Genomic DNA, 18,619 nt, shown 5'->3' with positions numbered 1-18,619 from the left:
TGTGGTTTGTGTCGCGGACCATGCAAACGCCCAGGTACTGGCTTTCGTCTTTGGTTTTGCGTTGAATTGCTTTTTTACGTCTGCGATGAACACCTCGATCCTTGCCTTCCACAACCTGGCCGTTTTCCATTCTGATAGCTCATTCTTCTCTTTCTTTAAGGTTAAAATTAGCTACCCTCACTGTAAGTGATCCATTCATGAGGGACCACCACGAGGAAGGAGTTATTTGCATTGTATTATCCACGATCCTATGGTCCATGGGTGCAGACTCCTTCACGGAATGGCCTCTCCCTGGTCTCTAGCCTGTTCCATTCTAATCACTCAGGGATTATCATCTTTCGAGTGATCGTTAGTCATACAGCTCAGTCGAAAGCAGTTATTTTACTTTGAACGCTTGAATAACACAGGGAGAGCACGTTGACTGGTAGATGCAATCATTTCCTATCCTCTGGTCGAAAACTAGGTTTCTTATCAACTTTGAAAACAAAGTTTATCAGATGATTATGGATTGGGTAAGTTAGCCGACTAGCATTGCGAGATGGCTCAACTGGTTAGAGCGCGAATTTACTGACCGGAAGGTCCGTGGTTCGAATCCAACCTCTGCCTCTCGACTTTTCCTGTCAAGGCTTGGACAACCTTGCAGTATCCCAGCCCTCGTTCTTCATTCGGTAGTATTACGACACGAAGACAGCTAATCGATCGCACCAAGTTGCTTTTGAACATAGCAAACGAAGACTTTGGTTGATTAATTGCAACCACCTCGGTAAACCTCAGAATGCGTGGGTTTCTGCGACGACGCAGGTTAGTAACTGCTGTGGTGAGATCCATTTGATAGCCTTCAACGGAAAGATGTCCGGTCATAGAGGACTGTGTGATTTTTCACTCGCAAGTTGATTCATTGCTTTGAAAAAGATGCACGTGCTCTCTTCTAGTGAATAACGGATATTTTCAGCATGGTTTTTCCTCTTTTTCTGTTAAAAGCCGATTATTCAGATGTTATAATGGGAGACATCTTGCGATCTCCCGTCCCTCCACACTCCGGAACTGTATCATGGCCTAAGAGAAGTTTGTGCTCTGTATGCCCCATAATCCACAGTTGTGTGTCTTGTGCTTTCTGGTTGACCATGTTTACTGTTCTCTGTGTATCTCTAGAAACCGATGAAAGAGCTGAAAGCGAAACTGAACGCGCTGTATGCTGAGATTTGTGCTCTGCGGCACCGAAGATCTAAGGAACCGGCCAACTACATGTTAAAGTGCCTATTCTCCGAACCGGGGTCAGAATTGGCCAACAAGGAGTTGGCGACGCTGCGAAAACGGGTGAGTAGATCAAGCGGTCATTTGAGTGCAATTTGCGGGTCTAACGCATGCATGGATTTAGGAAAAATATAAATGTACCTAGAAGAAAGAATGAGATGACTAGTATCTACCTCTAACTCCCCATTCGCGTCTGTCTTGGTCGAGGTACCTGTCAACAACTTGGGTCCCACGCTTGCTCCGGGCTGCACAATAGCTGTTCGGTGATTGGACGCCACCCTTTAACGACTCGATCTGATTGGCTCGCAGCTGACGGAAGCGAATCGATAGTTGTCCTTTTTCTGAACAGATTTAGAGCCTGAATGGGATCTTATTATTGTTCCTTTCCTGATGTCATTACAATAGATCGTACTGACGTGAACACTCCTCAGTCTGGGAACAGTTTTCACGTTGCATGTGTCCGGTGCTCCACTTACTGGGTACTGCTAACTTACACAAACCATCCTAGTTACAATTAATATGACTAACTAGTTTATTTCAGTTACATCCAATTGGTAATTTAATTCTTGCCAGAGCACGCGATTGTTTTTTTTCTTCAGAAATCCTTTCCGTTGTTTGTTAATTTGATACACTTTTCTCCCTCGCCCAGTCGGTTGTTGAAGCGCCGTGGTGTGTGCGCTAGAATTGGATGAAAACATCGGACTCCTTCACACACACACACACACACACACACAAACCCTCCCAATATGTCGACTGAGCTACCAAGTAATCAACATGGAGCGGCGGTATAACTAAAAGTAACCCAAAACAATCGTTAATTTCTAGGAATCATAAATTTTCAACTTAAGTGAGATTTCACATTCCAAGGAGCACCGTAGTTTTCGGCGTTCATTCACAGTGACCATTTCTGGTGGGTCGCGTTAGGTTCATGGTGTCCCGTTACAATATGAGGGCCAACCCCTCTTGGAGTAACATCCCTGCATTCTCCATCTAGAGGAATAAATTCACACGTTTAGACGTGACACACTACTCGTAGGGTTGCTGAAAATTCTTTGAAAGCCTACAGTCGGTTTTGCCCTTGTTTGAGTAGTGTGTTACGTCTGTGCAATGTATTGCGATATCTCAGATGTCGTGCCACAGGCAGTGCAGTACATTCAGTTGAAGTGAGCCATCCTAAACGAGAGATTCTGCTGGGACTCGGTTGAGTCCCCAGTAAAAACCAAATTGGTATGCAGATGAGCCTATTTGTCGAAATTCGCATGTCACTTGTCATTCTCCCGCTTAATCTGTGAAAACCTAGTCTTGTGATACTACTCCTCCCAGTGATGGCTTTCGTAGCATCAACATCGGTTTGCATCGGGTGATCTGCGATCGGACCCTGACGCCCTCCTCGTACTCTCCGGCACATTCAGCTATGATGTGGAGATGTACAACAGTGCACATCAATGGTCAACGGGCTCTGTGTGCTCGCATCATCAATCGCTTTGCACCAAACAGATGTAATTTTTTGCTGTATCCGGGTGTTTTAGACAAGTCGTATGAATGTACACCACGTGATATTTGGTTTCGTTTGAACTTGACACACAATAGTGGATCAGCAATCGTGGCAGCTTAATGAAATTGTATATTACATAGCGGTCCCTCCATCCGCCTCACTGTACTCGATTGGCCCTAATAAAAACTACGGAGAGGTTGGCCCATAACGAAAATGGAACTAGTCTAATTATTGGTGTCTTAGTGAATGTTTCCGAGGTATGGCGTTGTACGTTCATCTCAGCACCTGGCTCAGATAGAATACTACCCGAATTGTTCCAACTAGAGCCGAACGTCTAATGTGACGGTACAGTTTATCAGCTCGAGATAGTCCAGTGGTTAAGGCACGAATCCGCGGTCCACTGCCAGCATCCCGACTACTCCTTTGTGGACTGGCAGTGCCTCACCCCTCGTGCTTCCTTCGGGTGGCATGGCAACTAGGCACCAAAAAGGTGTCACAGCCGAACAACGACGGTGTATCAGCACTGCTTACGACAACCGTGAGAATAACATATGGTTGATGACTTGGGGCGTTTCGAATCCGACGTTCCCTGTTGAGGCATGAACAGTTCACTTTGGGAACCAGGAATTGTGTCCACTCTATTTTTATCAAATCACTTTCTTCGAGAGGAGCTTGCGCTACAAAAAATTCAGCGCCGCCAAAGTCGTCTCCTGCTCAGTAATCTTTCTTTGTAGTTGGGAATATTGTATTGACCATAGACCCCGTCACATTTGTGGTGTCTATGATTATGTACGCCTTTGTTTTGCGTTCGGAGTGGACTGGAATGAAAACGCCGGTACAGGACTCACAAGAAGAATTCCGTGATGTTATGTGCAAAGTAGATGAGATAATTTGGGAAATCGATTTAAAACAGCGGAAAACTTTAAGAGATGTTGTTCCAGTCAAGCTCACAACACAAAGATTGATGATGCCCGCTATCTTAACATCATGGGCTTTACGGGAACTCGAGACAAACATAAAACATCATATCGGCATTGGAGCCGTGGAATTCATGCTAGATAGTTCATGACGGGGCGATAGGCATCGCATTTATCATGTTTACTCTAACGGCCACACATTGCGTCCGAAGTCCAGCCGTTCCTAATAACCGAACATCACATCATTTGGACGGATGTGTCACATGCAGGACCAAACGGAGGCATGCTCTGATGGGTCAGAATACCAACCATTCCGGATCGGGCATCTTTGACTCGACGCTCCTCGCCCCCTCACGGAGATTCTGGCTCGACCTTGTGGGACACTGTTATTAGCCCATAAATACAGTTGGAATAATTTTCCTTTGTTTCCATGACGGGCTGTCTAGAGCTGCCGTGCCTTTTGATATACCATAGTGGGCGGAGCAGGAAGCCAAGGGACCGACACAGGGTTGCATGATCGTTAACAAGTCACAACACATTGCAAAGCCTATAATCAGACCTTGATAGTGCACCGATGGACTAATCGATTCACAGTTCTTAGTCCAGTTCTACATCTCATTTCACTCGGGTCGCATTTATCGCGCATGGGCGATTAATGATGTAGCTGGAATGCATAATACAACAGATGAGGTATGGGTCTGGAATTCCAACATTGGTATGTGCTGTTGTGTAGTTTTCCAAGCTATGTGGAACAGTTCATCGGCTAATCGCTCAACTTTATATTCCTGCTCAAATACGGGTCTTTTTTTATTACCTTTCCCTTCGTTCTTCAATTTTCCGTGTCCAGTTTGTACGCACTGGCTAATCGGAACTTTATGCAAACAAGCACAACCGGTTTGAATGATTTTAAATGGGCGCATCAGTTCCGTTTGAGCAGAGTGTGATCGAATCTTATCACATCTGCTGATTATGTGACCGGAAACAACGTTGTAATTTCGAGCATTCTGATGTAAGATGGGAGACAAATGGGTTCACAAAGGTAAACGGCAAAGTTTGCCATTCTCGAACAACTGACGGTAGTCAATTCGGGTCGCAAAACTTTTCAGCAATACACCGAAGGTCCCTTGTGAAGCCTCCTGTTTAACAGGGAAGTTTAGGCTGTTCGAGAGCAATTGGCAATATCTGTTGTGTACATCATCATCATCGACAGCATGACATCGGTGTTCAACACCGATGCTCCACTGCCGTACAACCTCTGTTGTTTACAGCCCCTACTGGAAATATTCCGCTGTGAGAATGAAAAAGTTCGATCTGCGGGTACACGTAACAAAGGAAAGTGTGGGGAATTTAATAATATTAATAGGCGAAATACACTTGTTCGCTAATTAAAGTGCCGTTAACCAGTGACTCAACTGAATTATTCGCCTCCTGTTTAACTTCGTACGAGTGCCATCGAGGAGAACGTTGACAGCCCAGGTTTTATGGATGTTCGCTGCTCTGTCTAGGTAGATGCGGTTACCCCGAGTTACCTTCAGTCTGGCTGAACACGAAAGTTTATCTATCTGTTTGGGGAAACATGCTTGTTTTCGGACCAGATAAACTCAACTGAATCCCGGTTGAACGTACTTCAACTCGGGAACTCCGCCTGATCAGCCCCATGAAACATGAAGCCGGTTGTATCCAAGAGTTTTCAAGAAGCCTGTGAAAAGTGCATTCCGTGAACAACACTTTGTTCCTTCACACTACACTTTCGGAGTTCAGTCGACCACTGTGCTTCTGTAGACCTGTCGAGTATTGATTATACGTTAGTCACCGTCTTTGATCGTGAGGTGAACGCATGGTGCATGATTTCAACGACGTTTACATGTGCATCCCTTGTGCCCAGCTCACGGACCAAACACAACCGCTGTATGTTTGGGGAGACGTTTTATTCTCCTATCGGTCCCCAGAGCTGTCGAAGAAGCGCACTTGTGAACGTCCGTTTGCATTGGAAACCGAACTACGAAGGATGACCAGTAGCAGCTCTGGTCGTTCGTGTACAGCTTCCCACCCACAGTAAAAACCCAAAACCACACTTTTAAAACAGACTCTGGCTCGGTGACTGCAAAGCCAACATTCGCGGGACCTTTCCACACCTTCCGTTAGGTAGATCAGGGCCGAAATGCAGTGACATGATTCTATTCCTCAGACCGCGCGAAGCACGCGATACTGTTTGGTTCATCAAAATCGAAACGATCGAAGCCCACGAGGTCCCACCAGAGACAGTTCGGCTTCCATAGCTGCTTTCTACGTGTATGTGATGTGACCGTTGGCTGTCTGTTTGGGATTTTGGCCTAGCACCCAAAAACACGTGTGCTTTGAAGATGCAAGCCATCACCACCGATCTGCACGAAGATCAATGCATCTGATCGATCGATCACAGTTTCATGCACCTCATTCTCTTGCTAACGCTTTGGGCATGTTGATGATCCCAAAAATTGTGTGATACGTACACACAGCCCAAACCTTGGTACGGTCGGCGAAGTTGCGATGATCATCTGAGCGAAAATAAACCAATTGTCCGGCAGGTTGGTCTCTGCAGTTTCCCAACAAGGCTGTGATGTTTCTAGGGAGCTTGTAACTACGCGACAAACCGTGAAGTGGTTATGCTCTGCGCTTTGCGGTCAGGACTGACTACAGCTGGTCCTCACCGATGGATAGGAATGAAATGTTGTATACATGTTACAACCATTGTGGATTCTTCGATTTTTCAAGAATGTTACTGCTGGCGTACAGCCTCCGATCAAAAACGACCTCGCATTTCTCTCAGTTTTACGCTTCTACCATAAGGCTCTGGTTCAACTGTGAAACTCCTTTGTTGGATAGCTTTTGTGTGGCTCAACGGAAGCATGAGGACTATATACTACTATACTATACTATACTATACTATACTATACTATACTATACTATACTATACTATACTATACTATACTATACTATACTATACTATACTATACTATACTATACTATACTATACTATACTATACTATACTATACTATACTATACTATACTATACTATACTATACTATACTATACTATACTATACTATACTATACTATACTATACTATACTATACTATACTATAACGTCTCATTCGAAATCATGCAAGGACAGTGCCAGTCTGATGAGGTGAATCCCAAAGTATGTAAAGATTTTGGTATGGAAACACTATAAACTGGAGCTGTCGGAAAGCCAGGATTCCAACCTTCCGGTCAGTAACTTCGCGTCCCAACCGCGAACTCAGTTACACTACACAGCAGTACAGCAACTGGTTGCATGAGTTTCGGACCCGCCAGCATGGTAACTAATCTCCGGTTCCATCTGGTGATTTCGAGTAGCAAAATCACGACCTCCCATTGACGTATCGCGGTGCATTCTGAATGCCAACTTGGAATTTATAGTATGAATTTATGGTATAATATTAACGTATAGTTGGTTACATTGCACAGCGCTACTCTCATGTGACTGGTTCAGTCACGTGTTGTGTACTGGGACACGGAACGACAGTGGAATTTACGTCAATAGTCCATGTGTTTGTGAGGATGAGTAAGTAATTTATAGCTGGATCGATTCCCATAACTTTTGGTGACCTCAGTTCGCTGAGTTTGAATCAGTGCTACACCCGTGTGTGGGATACAAAAATGCGTGTGGGTGCAACAAAAAAGTCCAGCACGAGTTGCGATACATAGCCAAGATACTATTTTCGGCAATTTTCAGTTTCCTTCAAGTCATTTTGCGCCCGATGTTATCGTACATTTGTCTAGCTGTTTTCTGACAAGCAGTGCGTCTTGCTTTACTGTAGATGAGAGAACCAGCCAGCTCTAACAGAGACGTCTTGCTTTACTGTAGATGAGAGAACCAGTCAACTCTAACGGGGATTTCATGAGGAGCTGACACGAATCACTTTCCCACTTTGTTTCGGTGTCACTTTCGCTAGTCGCTAAATGTTCCAGTGTCTTGCACAAAGTACGGTTCATCCTTTACTGGATTTTCAAACTGGTATTTTCTCGCTTTTTACCGACAGAGTGGCACAAATTAAACTTGTGACTTGGTTTTTCAGGGGACCACCGAATGGTATGATCTACTCATCGCCAGCACTTTACCTTAATGTTTCAACTGGAGCTGTTTCTCGTGAAAGTACATAACTTTTAGAAAGGAACTTATTCACAAGGTTGCTGAAAACTCTTCGACAGCCCACGACCGGTTTTGCCCTTCTTGGGGCTCATCAGGTAGGTGCAGTCCCCGAGTTTCCGTCAACCTTATGTTCTACTTGAACGCAAATTAGACTGTTTTCGAGAAACTCACTCATTTGCAAATCAATTTGGTTTTCACGAAAGACTCAACTGAATCTCTCGTTTATGATGTTCTGCGACTGAATGTGCTGCACACAGGCCGCCTCATGATTCAGTTGGCGCGATATTCGAGATATCGCAAGGTTGCTGAAAACTCTTCGACAGCCCACAACCGGTTTCGCCCTTCTTGGGGCTCATCAGGTAGAATATCATAAGTGAGAGATTCAGTTGAGTCTCTCGTGAAAACCAAATTGATTTGCAAATTAGTACATCTATTTTAGTTTTTCTCATATTCAGGGCCGTTCATCTAGCATTCACATTATGGGGATCCCGTTTATTTTAACTGTGGAGATGAATTCACGATTAACGACTCGGAAACCTGAAATTTGTTGTTGATACTACCAGTAGAAAAGAAAATTGGATTTTTTAGGTTTTACATAAGCGAAAGTACAATCCTGCAGGCAGACTCGAACCATCCCCCCCCCGCTTATCGTAGCGGAGGACGAGAGTTGTCAGAAGCTCGGTAGGTAAAACACGTTTTCCGTAATTTGAAGTTCGGTGGTCATTTTTGTGGCGTTTCGTTTCATTTGAACTTCTTGTTTCGGCACAGCCACCGAAATGCGCGCCTGCGAAGCACTTTTCCAACAAAGTCCATTGAGTATACTGGCTTGGAGACAAGACACTGACAAAAGTCAGGTGATTTTGGTTGTCTATAACCTTCTCATTGGATATATAGACATTTCCAAGATCAGAAATTCGCTCCGTCGATTGACAGTACAAGCGAAACGAAGAATGGGTTACTGTATGCCGTTTTTTCACACAGGGTAGGATTTCAGTCCAGTCAAATTGTTCAATAAAATCGGTGGTCGTTGATAGTGTGAAGAAATTTGGGAGTTCTGTGGAGATTTCGTCCTGTAAGAGGAGCCAATCTATGCTGAAAAGCCGACAAGCACTGTACAGCTGTTTCATTCTTATTGGGAATCAGTGCGCATCTCACGACCCCGAGACCCTCTGGCTAGTAGTATGAACACTTAACAGTTCGGTCGCTGGCGGCTGATCAGCAGTGTGATTAACTCGCACTTAGACAGGATATAGCGCCGCTCATCCTTCCATCACGGGATCCACATCACGCGGTCATACGTAATGACTGGCTCCTCGAGCAACGACTTCTCAGATGGAAGTTTCACTCATTGGGTGAAGTTTATTTTTCCAGTAAGGCATATTTTTCACGATTCTACTTCCTTGCCTTTTGGAATGAAACAATATGTGTAAAGTAGTTTTCACTGCTTCCTTGATACTAAAACAACACGAAAATGCATAACAGACTACTGATGTTGCAAAAAGAGAGGCCCATTTCTACGTTTGTAATGCACTACTCATAAGGTTACTGAAAATTCGTCGACCTTATGTGCATTACAAATACACATGTATCTCGATAACTCCAAAATCGTAGCGACTGTAACATGAGGTGGCCTGGTGCAGCACATTCAGTGGCCTGGAGACATCGCAGGCAAGACATTCAGCTTGTTTCCAGGTGACCCTCTCAAAAAATCAAGTTAGTTTGTAAACGGGCGTATTTCGCTGGGCTTATTTCTGTTTGTTAGCTGTTTTGGCTCCATTCGTGTAAACAACACTCAGTCAAATCTAGGACAGCTACGGGTTCTGCCAAAAAAGCATCCATTTGGTGTTCATCGAAACATTTCTGGCTGTGTCCAGTGGCTAAGATAGGCACCACTAATTCTTCGTCACTTTTGTGATTTTCGACAGATGTTTCCACGCCTACCTACCAATCGGTGTGGTCGAAAATAACGTTCGAACTGTTCCAATCGCGCACACTTTATCCTCATTTGTTTTCCCTATTCGGATTCCTTTTGGATAAAAAAACCTATTCTGTAGCGTGTCTGAGATTTCTATGCTTAATCGTAGCGAAAGAATTTCCCCAGGTTGACATTGCACCACCGCTGTGAAACCGTTTGTGCAATGAACTGTCTTTGTTTGTTCCTTCCTCTTCCCTTCGTCTCATGACCTAGCAACGGTGGCTGCGTGAACTGAGCGAGATGGTGGGTTCGTCGTGTTTAGCGCATCAGTACGGCTATCGCCGAGACTGGTCTAATTGCATGCTCCCGGCGCTGTTCAGTTTTCACCTTTACTGTTGTCACCTTGTTGTCATGGCAACTGCATCCCTCACTTGCTGCAGCTTAGACGCGTTTGTTTTTATGCTTGAAATCGATCTCATTGTCCGTGCGAGTTGGGATGGGTATGATGGCAAACTGTGTGTTTCTTCGATTGCGTCAGTTGATGCGACTATTTTAGGCCTGTGTTAGAATTATCTCTTGGCCTAGCAACCAAAGTAATAATTTCGCTAATTGAATGGACAGGCACAGGCTTCTGTGGGTTTGTCGTTTTGTTTTCCCCGAACAGAACTGAGTAATCCTTAGCTATTCCGGAAAAACCCCTTTGGTTTGATCATCTGCCCAGTGGTATATTTTCGTCAGTATAGAGCGGCTTTTGAATCAGCAGGCATTTGTTCTGCAATGAATCCACGGAATGCAAGTAGTCTGCTCGGTTGGAAAGGCATCTCATAGGTCCTTGGACAATTCTGTTAGAGAACTCTCATTCAAGAAGACAGACCAATCACATGAAGTAAACGGGAAAATACGGGTGGTCGAACAAAAAAAAACTCCTGTCCAAGAGGTCGCGGACTGGGGGACTCCCAAGAAGGATGAAGAAGCTGCTCGCAGCTAACCTTACCGACTTCTGTAGGTGAACGTTTACGCTATGGTGTTATGGATAGGTGGATCAGGAAGACTGGGCGTTCTATTGGCAACAAGGAAGTAGTTAGGATTTCGGAATAGGTAATAGACGCTTATTCGGATCAAACCATGTAAACAGTGAGTAAAGCTGTTCATCAGATGGTATTTGGTATGTCCATTGAGCTTGGCATTTGGCTCACAAATGATGAATCCCAACCGCGCACTGGCGTTTTCCACCCCTCGAGCTACCAATGTAACGGTGATACTACTGATGGGGAAGCATTCGAGTAGTATGTTTTCTTCTTGTAAATTCGGTTCGCGTCTCTTGACAAGGGACATCTGTTGCGGAATTTGTGGAGTCGGTTTGTAGCACTTGCTTGGATTTGAACAGTAGTCGATGAATATCCAGGAAAGTTCACGAAGAAGGGAAGATGGATATTCGGTTTTTGTAAATAAGATGCAAATGCGAGTTTTGCTTCCCTGTCTGATAGTAGGTAACTGCTCAGTTGGCATTTTCTAATGGATAACTCCTTTCACCAGTATTTAGACATTTCCGAACATGGATCTCGTCACGTTGCACTACCCTTTGGGAGTGTTTCCAACCAGTCTGTCGCCTGAGTTACGGTAGCGTCAGAACCTCGTGCTCAAATGAAAACTCTTCACGTCGGACTTTGTGGTTCCACAGACAGACTTCTTGTCGATCTGGACGTACGAATTGAAACACGCTTACGTGACTACTTGTGTCCCCATCTTCTCATGGGATTGTACTCTTCCATTCAAAATCCTCATTCATAGGTTATCCTTGATTATGGTGAGGACATTCAATTAAATCGCACACGGACCGTCCATCTGGTGCAGTGGCTTTTTGAAAACCGAACTCTTAGTCAAACCTCGACCTGGGCAGTCGGGGTCTTGTCGTCTAGACTTTTGAAGTGAATCTCTGATCCCCCTTAGTGCCGTCCATCAACGATTGCGTTTGTTTGACTAACATGTTGACACCTCGTCGATGCAGCAGTCTCAAAAACCCTGTTCCCATGTCTCCTTACGCTGCACCGATCAAGTTTGTGTATTCACTTTGCGACCATCTCCCGTTGTAAAACAATTCGATTTCAGGCAACCAAGCTGATGTGTCTAACCAGCTTCGTTCTCCGCTGACGGTAACGTCATGCTGAATTCAACTCACTTTAGGCGGTTTACTGGGTCGCTGTCAGTACTTCAGAGCAGTTCACGGTGTGCACCTTGTCAGCTGACCACTTTTGGTCATTCTTTTATGAACTTTGTTTCACATTCCCGCCAGGAGTGTCATCCACACGGTGGCCATCACTATTACTTAACTTAAACGTAAATCTATCGCATCTTATTCTCGTTCATTAGAAAACGTTAACTTATCACGTTCTCTAGTACCCACCGCTTTAGAACGATTTTTCCAACGGATTCCGTCTGAGTGTTCTCAATAGGAGCTTAACTGCGCTACCTCGGAAGCGGTACGTATTTGACCGCGACTCACTGCTCTTTCCATTTGTTGTCGTGTTTTTTTTGGACTAGTACCTTCAGACTAACTTTGTTCGCCCACGTGACACCTCACTTTGTCTTCTTCGATTCACCTCACAGACCGAAATTGGTGCACGCGTCAAAGACGCATTCATGCTTTTCATGGCCAGTCTGCTTAAGGACTATCGTAGCTACCTCATTCCTGTTCGATTGGCAGAAAGGGATATGCTGTTTAACAATGAAGGTGAGTGCGTAGACAATGTTTCTCCCTCCCTCTCCCTCCCAATCACATGTAGCCCATCTGGTAGTTCTGGTTAGCTCCCACAATTCAGTACCATCTACCAAGAGTATGTTGGTTCCAGCTGCCCCGGTCGCGGTCACCAGAGATAGGGGAAAATTGGGCCAGGCATCGGGGGCCACACCATGGTCAGTCTTTTCGCTTAGCCCACTAATATTTTTCTGCTGATGAACTGAATCGTCCAGGTTCGAAATCCACGTGCCGTTCGATTTTTGACATCATATGCCCTCCTCACCTTAGTCATCATAGAACAACTCTCTCAGCATAGCACAACTTCATACAAAAGCCATATGAATAACTTTACAAACCATTGGTGAGCAAAGGACCGACGATTGTGTTTGTGCAACTCGGTCAGTTAATCAATATACTGGAGGTGGGCAAGATAGCTCAATGGTTAGAGCACGAAGTCACCTACCAGAATGACCTTGGTTCGAACCAACCTCTGGCCTCTCGGTTTCCCCTGTCTGGACTTGGGCAACCTGGCAGTATACCAACCCTCATGCAACCTTCGGGTGGCATGGCAGCTAGGCACCGAAGGGGTTCTACAGCTGATCGACTTACAATATACACTATATATATATATATACTATATTCCGTTCATCAAAATAAGTAACAGCTTCTTGGCGCGTTCTACTGTATCGGGTGCCCGGCCTTCAACATAGGGCTTTTCTGTGAAGCCGGCAGCTTCTGAACTGAATTTTCCGCACTATCATGAGTCTTGTGTACAGCCTCAACGTCACACTCAGTTCTTCTCGAGCATGTCATCTGGCTCTTTGATCCACAAGGAAAGTTTGCCAAAGGACGGCATTCGCTATCCGACTGCGCAAAGTTTTACCAACGAATCAAAGTGCCAATCAAATATATTTGGAGTAGGGATCATCCCGGTCAAAGCCACATGTAAACGCAGGTTACACTAAGTTATTAAGAGGTTAGACATTGATACCCACAAGTTGCAAGTAGTTCGAATAACTTCTGTTGTGTCTTGCTGGACGGTAGTGCAACTCCGTATCGGTCCCTTGGCTTCCTGCTCCACCCACTATGGTATAACAAAAGGCACAGTAGCTCTACACAGCCTTTTTTATGGAGACGAAGGAAAATTATTCCAACTGTATTTGTAGGGTAGTCACAGTGTTCTACAAGGTCGTACTAGAATCTCCGTGCCGGGCGAGAAGCGTCGAGTCGATCCGGATTGGCAGGCATTCTGACCAATCAGAGCATGCCTTCGTTGGCCCTGCACATGACACATCCGTACAAATTATGTGATCTTTGGTTACTAGGGTCGAATAGCCTCCGGACGTATTTCATCCCATAGCCTTCCCAGGACTTCTGGGGACCTTATACGACGATTGGAGCTATTGGACTATACGCAGTTCGTACTGAACAGGCAGTAGGAACAGACGGATGAGGGAAGAAGATGGTACGTTAAGAACTGGTTCTATGAACAGATGGGTTACCAAATATCATGAACTGAGCAGAACACACAATGATTAGCAGCGCAATCGGTAGGAGCAGAAAAGTTAGCAGTCAGGCAACACGGCTTTCTCGAAGCCACAGCGTGTAAGTACCAAATGATACACAAACGTACAGATCCGGACAATCAGACAGTCTAAGTAGACCGGATATAGAGACAACAGCGCAGAAAACAGTCAGAAAGTTCGGGGGGTAGCAAAAACTGTCTGGCGAACTGGTATCGGGTGAACTTGGAACGCTGTCTTTAGCTGACAGCGCAACGAAGTAGCACGTACCACTTTTCAAATCGAAATACGCGCCTATCCCCGTTCAAAACGAAACCCAAAGGAGAATTATCAAGTGAGATCCAATACAAGGGTAATGCCGAAAATAGGGCTGTAGGGAAGTCGATTTGGCGCAGCGGATAGTGCGCTTGTTTGTCGTTTCGTGGGTTCCGGGTTCGATCCCTGTCGGCCCACTTTCTTGTCGAAGCAGACACTCGAACATAGACAAAGTTGACACGAGTTGCAAGCGAAGACGGATATGTGACGAAATCTCGACACTGCTAACTGGAGAGTAAGGGGAATAAAACCCTGGGGAATGACCAGCGGGAAGCAAAACGATATTACAATAAAAAGGCATCGGTCATGCTACTCATAAGTAGTCAGAAAAAATGGGGGAAAATAACCACTGATTGCCGTTCATTCCCTAGATGAACCAACGCTAACACTGGACAATACTAATCGATAATTTTTATGGCTAATTTGGCATTTGAATTTGCTTTCGAATGGCGTCTCAGTGTCACTGTAGCTGCCGATCTCATCAGTGGCTCCATCCAAAATTTCAAACCAAACATGAAAAGTAAGATTATACATGAAACCTCACCCATGGCTTGGTGCAATCTGTAGTTTCTTCTACCGTCTAATCTCTTCCGTTTGTCTGTGCATGAGCGGCGACACTGTCCTCGTTATTTTTCTTTCAGCGTTTCTCACACATTCGGCTGACGATAAGTCACGCCCATTCTACAGTGCTCTTTTTCAAACACAACAATGGGTAAATTTTGTGCGTGACCGGAGCTACGCCTCACCCCGTGAAGAAGAGTTGACCAACTTTGACAGTTTGATTGCCCGATTGTGGGGTGAGCGGCGCGCCTACTCGGGCAATCGCACAGCTAGCGCTTGTTCTGTTTCCAGTGCTAGCTCTGTTCGCCACAGTGCAGACAACAGTTCCGTGGATATATCTGTGATCCCTGGTCTCAACTCTACTCGAGATGCCCGCGATGAGTCATTCGTGCTCAAACTTCTCTCTTACGGACAAATGACCAAGTAAAGCGTCTTCATTTTGTTTAACCTCTAAATCTACTCTTGTTTGTTGTCATCTACGTCGGCACTGTTCACATACCCAACCAAACAGATAAGACTTTCCACTCCTGTCTCCAACTGTGGGGCAGTCACACACTGGAGCTCGATTTTAATGAGCAAGCGGTGAGATATAGTTCGAACAGACTAGGGTAACCCGCACAATCCCCGTCACCACTATTCAAACGCGAGTATTCTGAGGACACCATCTGGCGGGAACACTTTTGTGACCCTGTCTCTGTCGAGCAATATGAAACCAGTCGGTACTCAGTGCTCAGATATACCTGCTTCCGCTCTACGTGTTGGCTTCTCTCATGCATCCGTTATTTTAGGTACGAATACAGAACCACACCAAGATATCATCTGAGATTTCTTTTAATTTTATTTCTTTCTGATACAGGTCATATTTGGTTGGCCTTTTCAATCTAGTTGAAACCAAGTTGGAAAAATAATGTTCTTTCAGGTGTTACTGCCTTTTGCGCTGCAGAACTAGCACTCCACGATGATTTGGTGTACCGTTGGTATAATATGCTATACCATACTATACTATACTATGCTATACTACAGCCACCGTGCTGCTTTATTATTCATGCATGGTTTCTTGAAAGTTCACTGTTGACATGCGAACTCGTAGCTATTGTGCCAGAAAGTGTGCCCTCCCAGTAACATACGGTTTACTCATTTACTTCACCACATATATTCTGTACTCCATCTGTACAGTCGCTGCTGATTAGTTGCACCTGAGACATTCATTACCCAACCGACTCTGTCTATATTTTACAGTGAATCGACATGCACTATCGGTCCCCCATCATGGCCGGTACCACTTGGCGATTTCAGCCCTGAGGAGTCAACTGAGACGACAAAGCACCGCGAAAAGTCTCTTCTCCCGCGTTGTCCATTCGATCTTGTACCTGTGAACTTGAATACCCGCTTGATGGACCGTTTGGTTTCCTATGCCTACCAACAACAATTTAACGCCTTGGATAAAGCCTTCGGATTGGCTCCAAACGATTCCAATGGCGGTTTATTTTCCTTGGCGGCCTCGGATCCTCAGCCCCCGACTGGTACCCCAGCTGCAGGCAATCGAATGTTTTACTCACGACTCTTGGGGGTTTGCCCCACCGTAGAGAATCCTTCCCCATTGATCCCTCGAGCGTCACTCAATCTTGGACTCACTGGATTGCCCACAAAATTCCCGTTGCCAATCAGCAGTAGCTGGATTTTACGACGGTCTCCATTAGAGGTGGGACACACAATGGAGTTTTGTAAGTAGACGTGTATTTTTTCGAACCGTTTTGAAGTTAGTTGTTCATTGCAGCCGTCTCATGCCTGTCAATCAGAACAACCACAGAGTGAAACAGAAACGAACACGAGCTTTTGTCACAGTCTTTATTTTTTCTCGCTGATGTAATGAACTGAGTGGGTTCAGATGATCATTTTCATCGTATGCATAAGTTTGTCCCTCTTAGCAGGTTAAAATCTGACCTCTGATTCCCCCAACTCGATAGCTTTATGTAGAGTAAACATGTATGGAATCGATAGAATACTGGTCCGTAGCAATATATGTAAGGGACATTGGTAGCTTCAAGGCCAAATACTGCTTTGTTGGTGCCCAGGTCGAACAAAGAATCTGTTTGAGATGACCACCTTGAGTCGCTTCCATGTCGCCATACGAATCCAAGTCTCCAGTTATCTACCCAGACAACAACGCTAACCGCTTCATTAATTTGTACGCAGGTCGGTATATGGCCTTAGAGACGCCTAGTAAGCTTCAGGCTTCCCCGGTCTGTAGGTAAAGGTGAATGCATGGAATGTGGCAGTGCCCAGTGAAACCAAGGGAAGAGGAATCTTTAGTATCAGCCGGAGACGGTCCCGATTGTTGCAGCTCATATCTCATCTTCGAATAGTGCACCTCTTGGTTTGGTTCGGCTGTTTGGCAAACCGAAGGCTGATAAAATGTATAGCAAATTCATAGAAGTCGTTGCATACCTAGCGGCGAAGACTGGCATTCTGGGAAAGCATCAGCAAACTTCCCAGGTGAATAGACAATCCGGAGAGGTGTACACAGCGACGCCAGAGCAGCTTTGTGGCAGCTGAGTGATTTCGGTTACCAGATAATTTGCGTACCACGAGAACCGTATGTGAAGCCGTTTCGCCAGTTTGAGCTCCAGTGGAGATTCACGTAAACAAGCGCACAACCTCCTGTCTTTTTACCCGGTGCTTCTTGATCAGCCCGATCAAGCTAAATTTCCTCGGAGGGTAGAAGATCATCGGTTCTGCGACCAGAATTCTTTTGTGCGCATTACTTCAGTAGAGAGGTGACCCAGCTCATCGGTTTTTCCGTGTAGACCTCCCACTCAGTAATGAATATACGGGCTCACGTGTTCCCTTCTGACATGCTCTGTTTTGTAATACTTCGGCCTAATATGCGTGAAAGTCGCATCGAGTACCAACAACCTAGTGGGCAGCATTTTGCGGACACGTTATGGTTTCATAATTACGCTTGCGTGTTGGTGATAACCCAGGTTGTGTACATCAGTGCATCATGAAAACGCCCAGGCCTAACCATCAGTGACATCTGTAGCAGCCTAATCAAGACCGACCGACCGACCGCGTATTTTCCAACATTATCTGATGGTTGAACTCAAAGTTCATGGCTTGACAGTTGTCGGGTGGTGTAGCGGTAAAGAACCTGGATTTCGTTACCTTAGTATCCGGTTTGACCTGAATCATGTCCATCAAAGCGGCCCGCAGCTTGACAATTCCGGTCCCCGTCCACCAAACGAGTCCCAGTATGGACAAAATTCCTCGTGTTCCGGCTGCATTTTTTCTATCACTTGTAAATGAAAACCGCTCTTCCGTTCTCCAAACTGATCCTCATCTGTGTCCTGGATAGCAGTCAGTGGTCTACCCATCCGTCTCCGCGGGATGTGGACGAATGTGACGCGTCTTCCGATTACGAGAGACGTTGCTTTTGTCCGTACCAAAAGAATTATCGGGCCATCTAGAACATCAGTTGTTTTTGTTCCTGTTGAAACGGTTTTTTAATTCGTACTGAGCAGTACTGATGTAACGGTGATACCACTGGTGGGGACGTACGCGAGTAGTATGTGTTGTTCGTGGAATTTCGTTTTGCGTCTCTTGCACAAGGGAGATCTGTTGCGGAATTTGTGGAGTCGCTTTGTAACATTTGCTTGGATTTGCGCGAGGAATAATTGGAGTCAATGACTCTCCAGGAAAGTTGAAGAAGCCTCGTTAGGAAGAAGATT

The 18,619-nt window shown here is 45.3% G+C and overlaps 1 protein-coding gene across 1 annotated transcript in view; it reads left to right on the top strand.

Annotated features, from left to right (window-relative positions):
• T265_05233 (hypothetical protein) overlaps nucleotides 1-18,619 on the top strand; it is a gene marked incomplete at both ends in the record, with an annotated part of 79,848 nt that overhangs the window by 33,203 nt on the left and 28,026 nt on the right. The window contains 4 exons of the mRNA XM_009170188.1: nucleotides 1,153-1,317; nucleotides 12,363-12,486; nucleotides 14,972-15,314; nucleotides 16,131-16,615. Coding sequence (XP_009168452.1) covers nucleotides 1,153-1,317; nucleotides 12,363-12,486; nucleotides 14,972-15,314; nucleotides 16,131-16,615 — 1,117 coding nt within the window. The remainder of the gene's footprint in view (nucleotides 1-1,152; nucleotides 1,318-12,362; nucleotides 12,487-14,971; nucleotides 15,315-16,130; nucleotides 16,616-18,619) is intronic.

The sequence above is a fragment of the Opisthorchis viverrini genome (genome assembly GCF_000715545.1).
Source record: "Opisthorchis viverrini unplaced genomic scaffold opera_v5_95, whole genome shotgun sequence".
NCBI classification, from domain to species: domain Eukaryota; kingdom Metazoa; phylum Platyhelminthes; class Trematoda; order Opisthorchiida; family Opisthorchiidae; genus Opisthorchis; species Opisthorchis viverrini.
The sequence above is the reverse complement of the archived record's forward strand: the minus strand, read 5'-3'. Positions and strand labels throughout refer to the sequence as shown.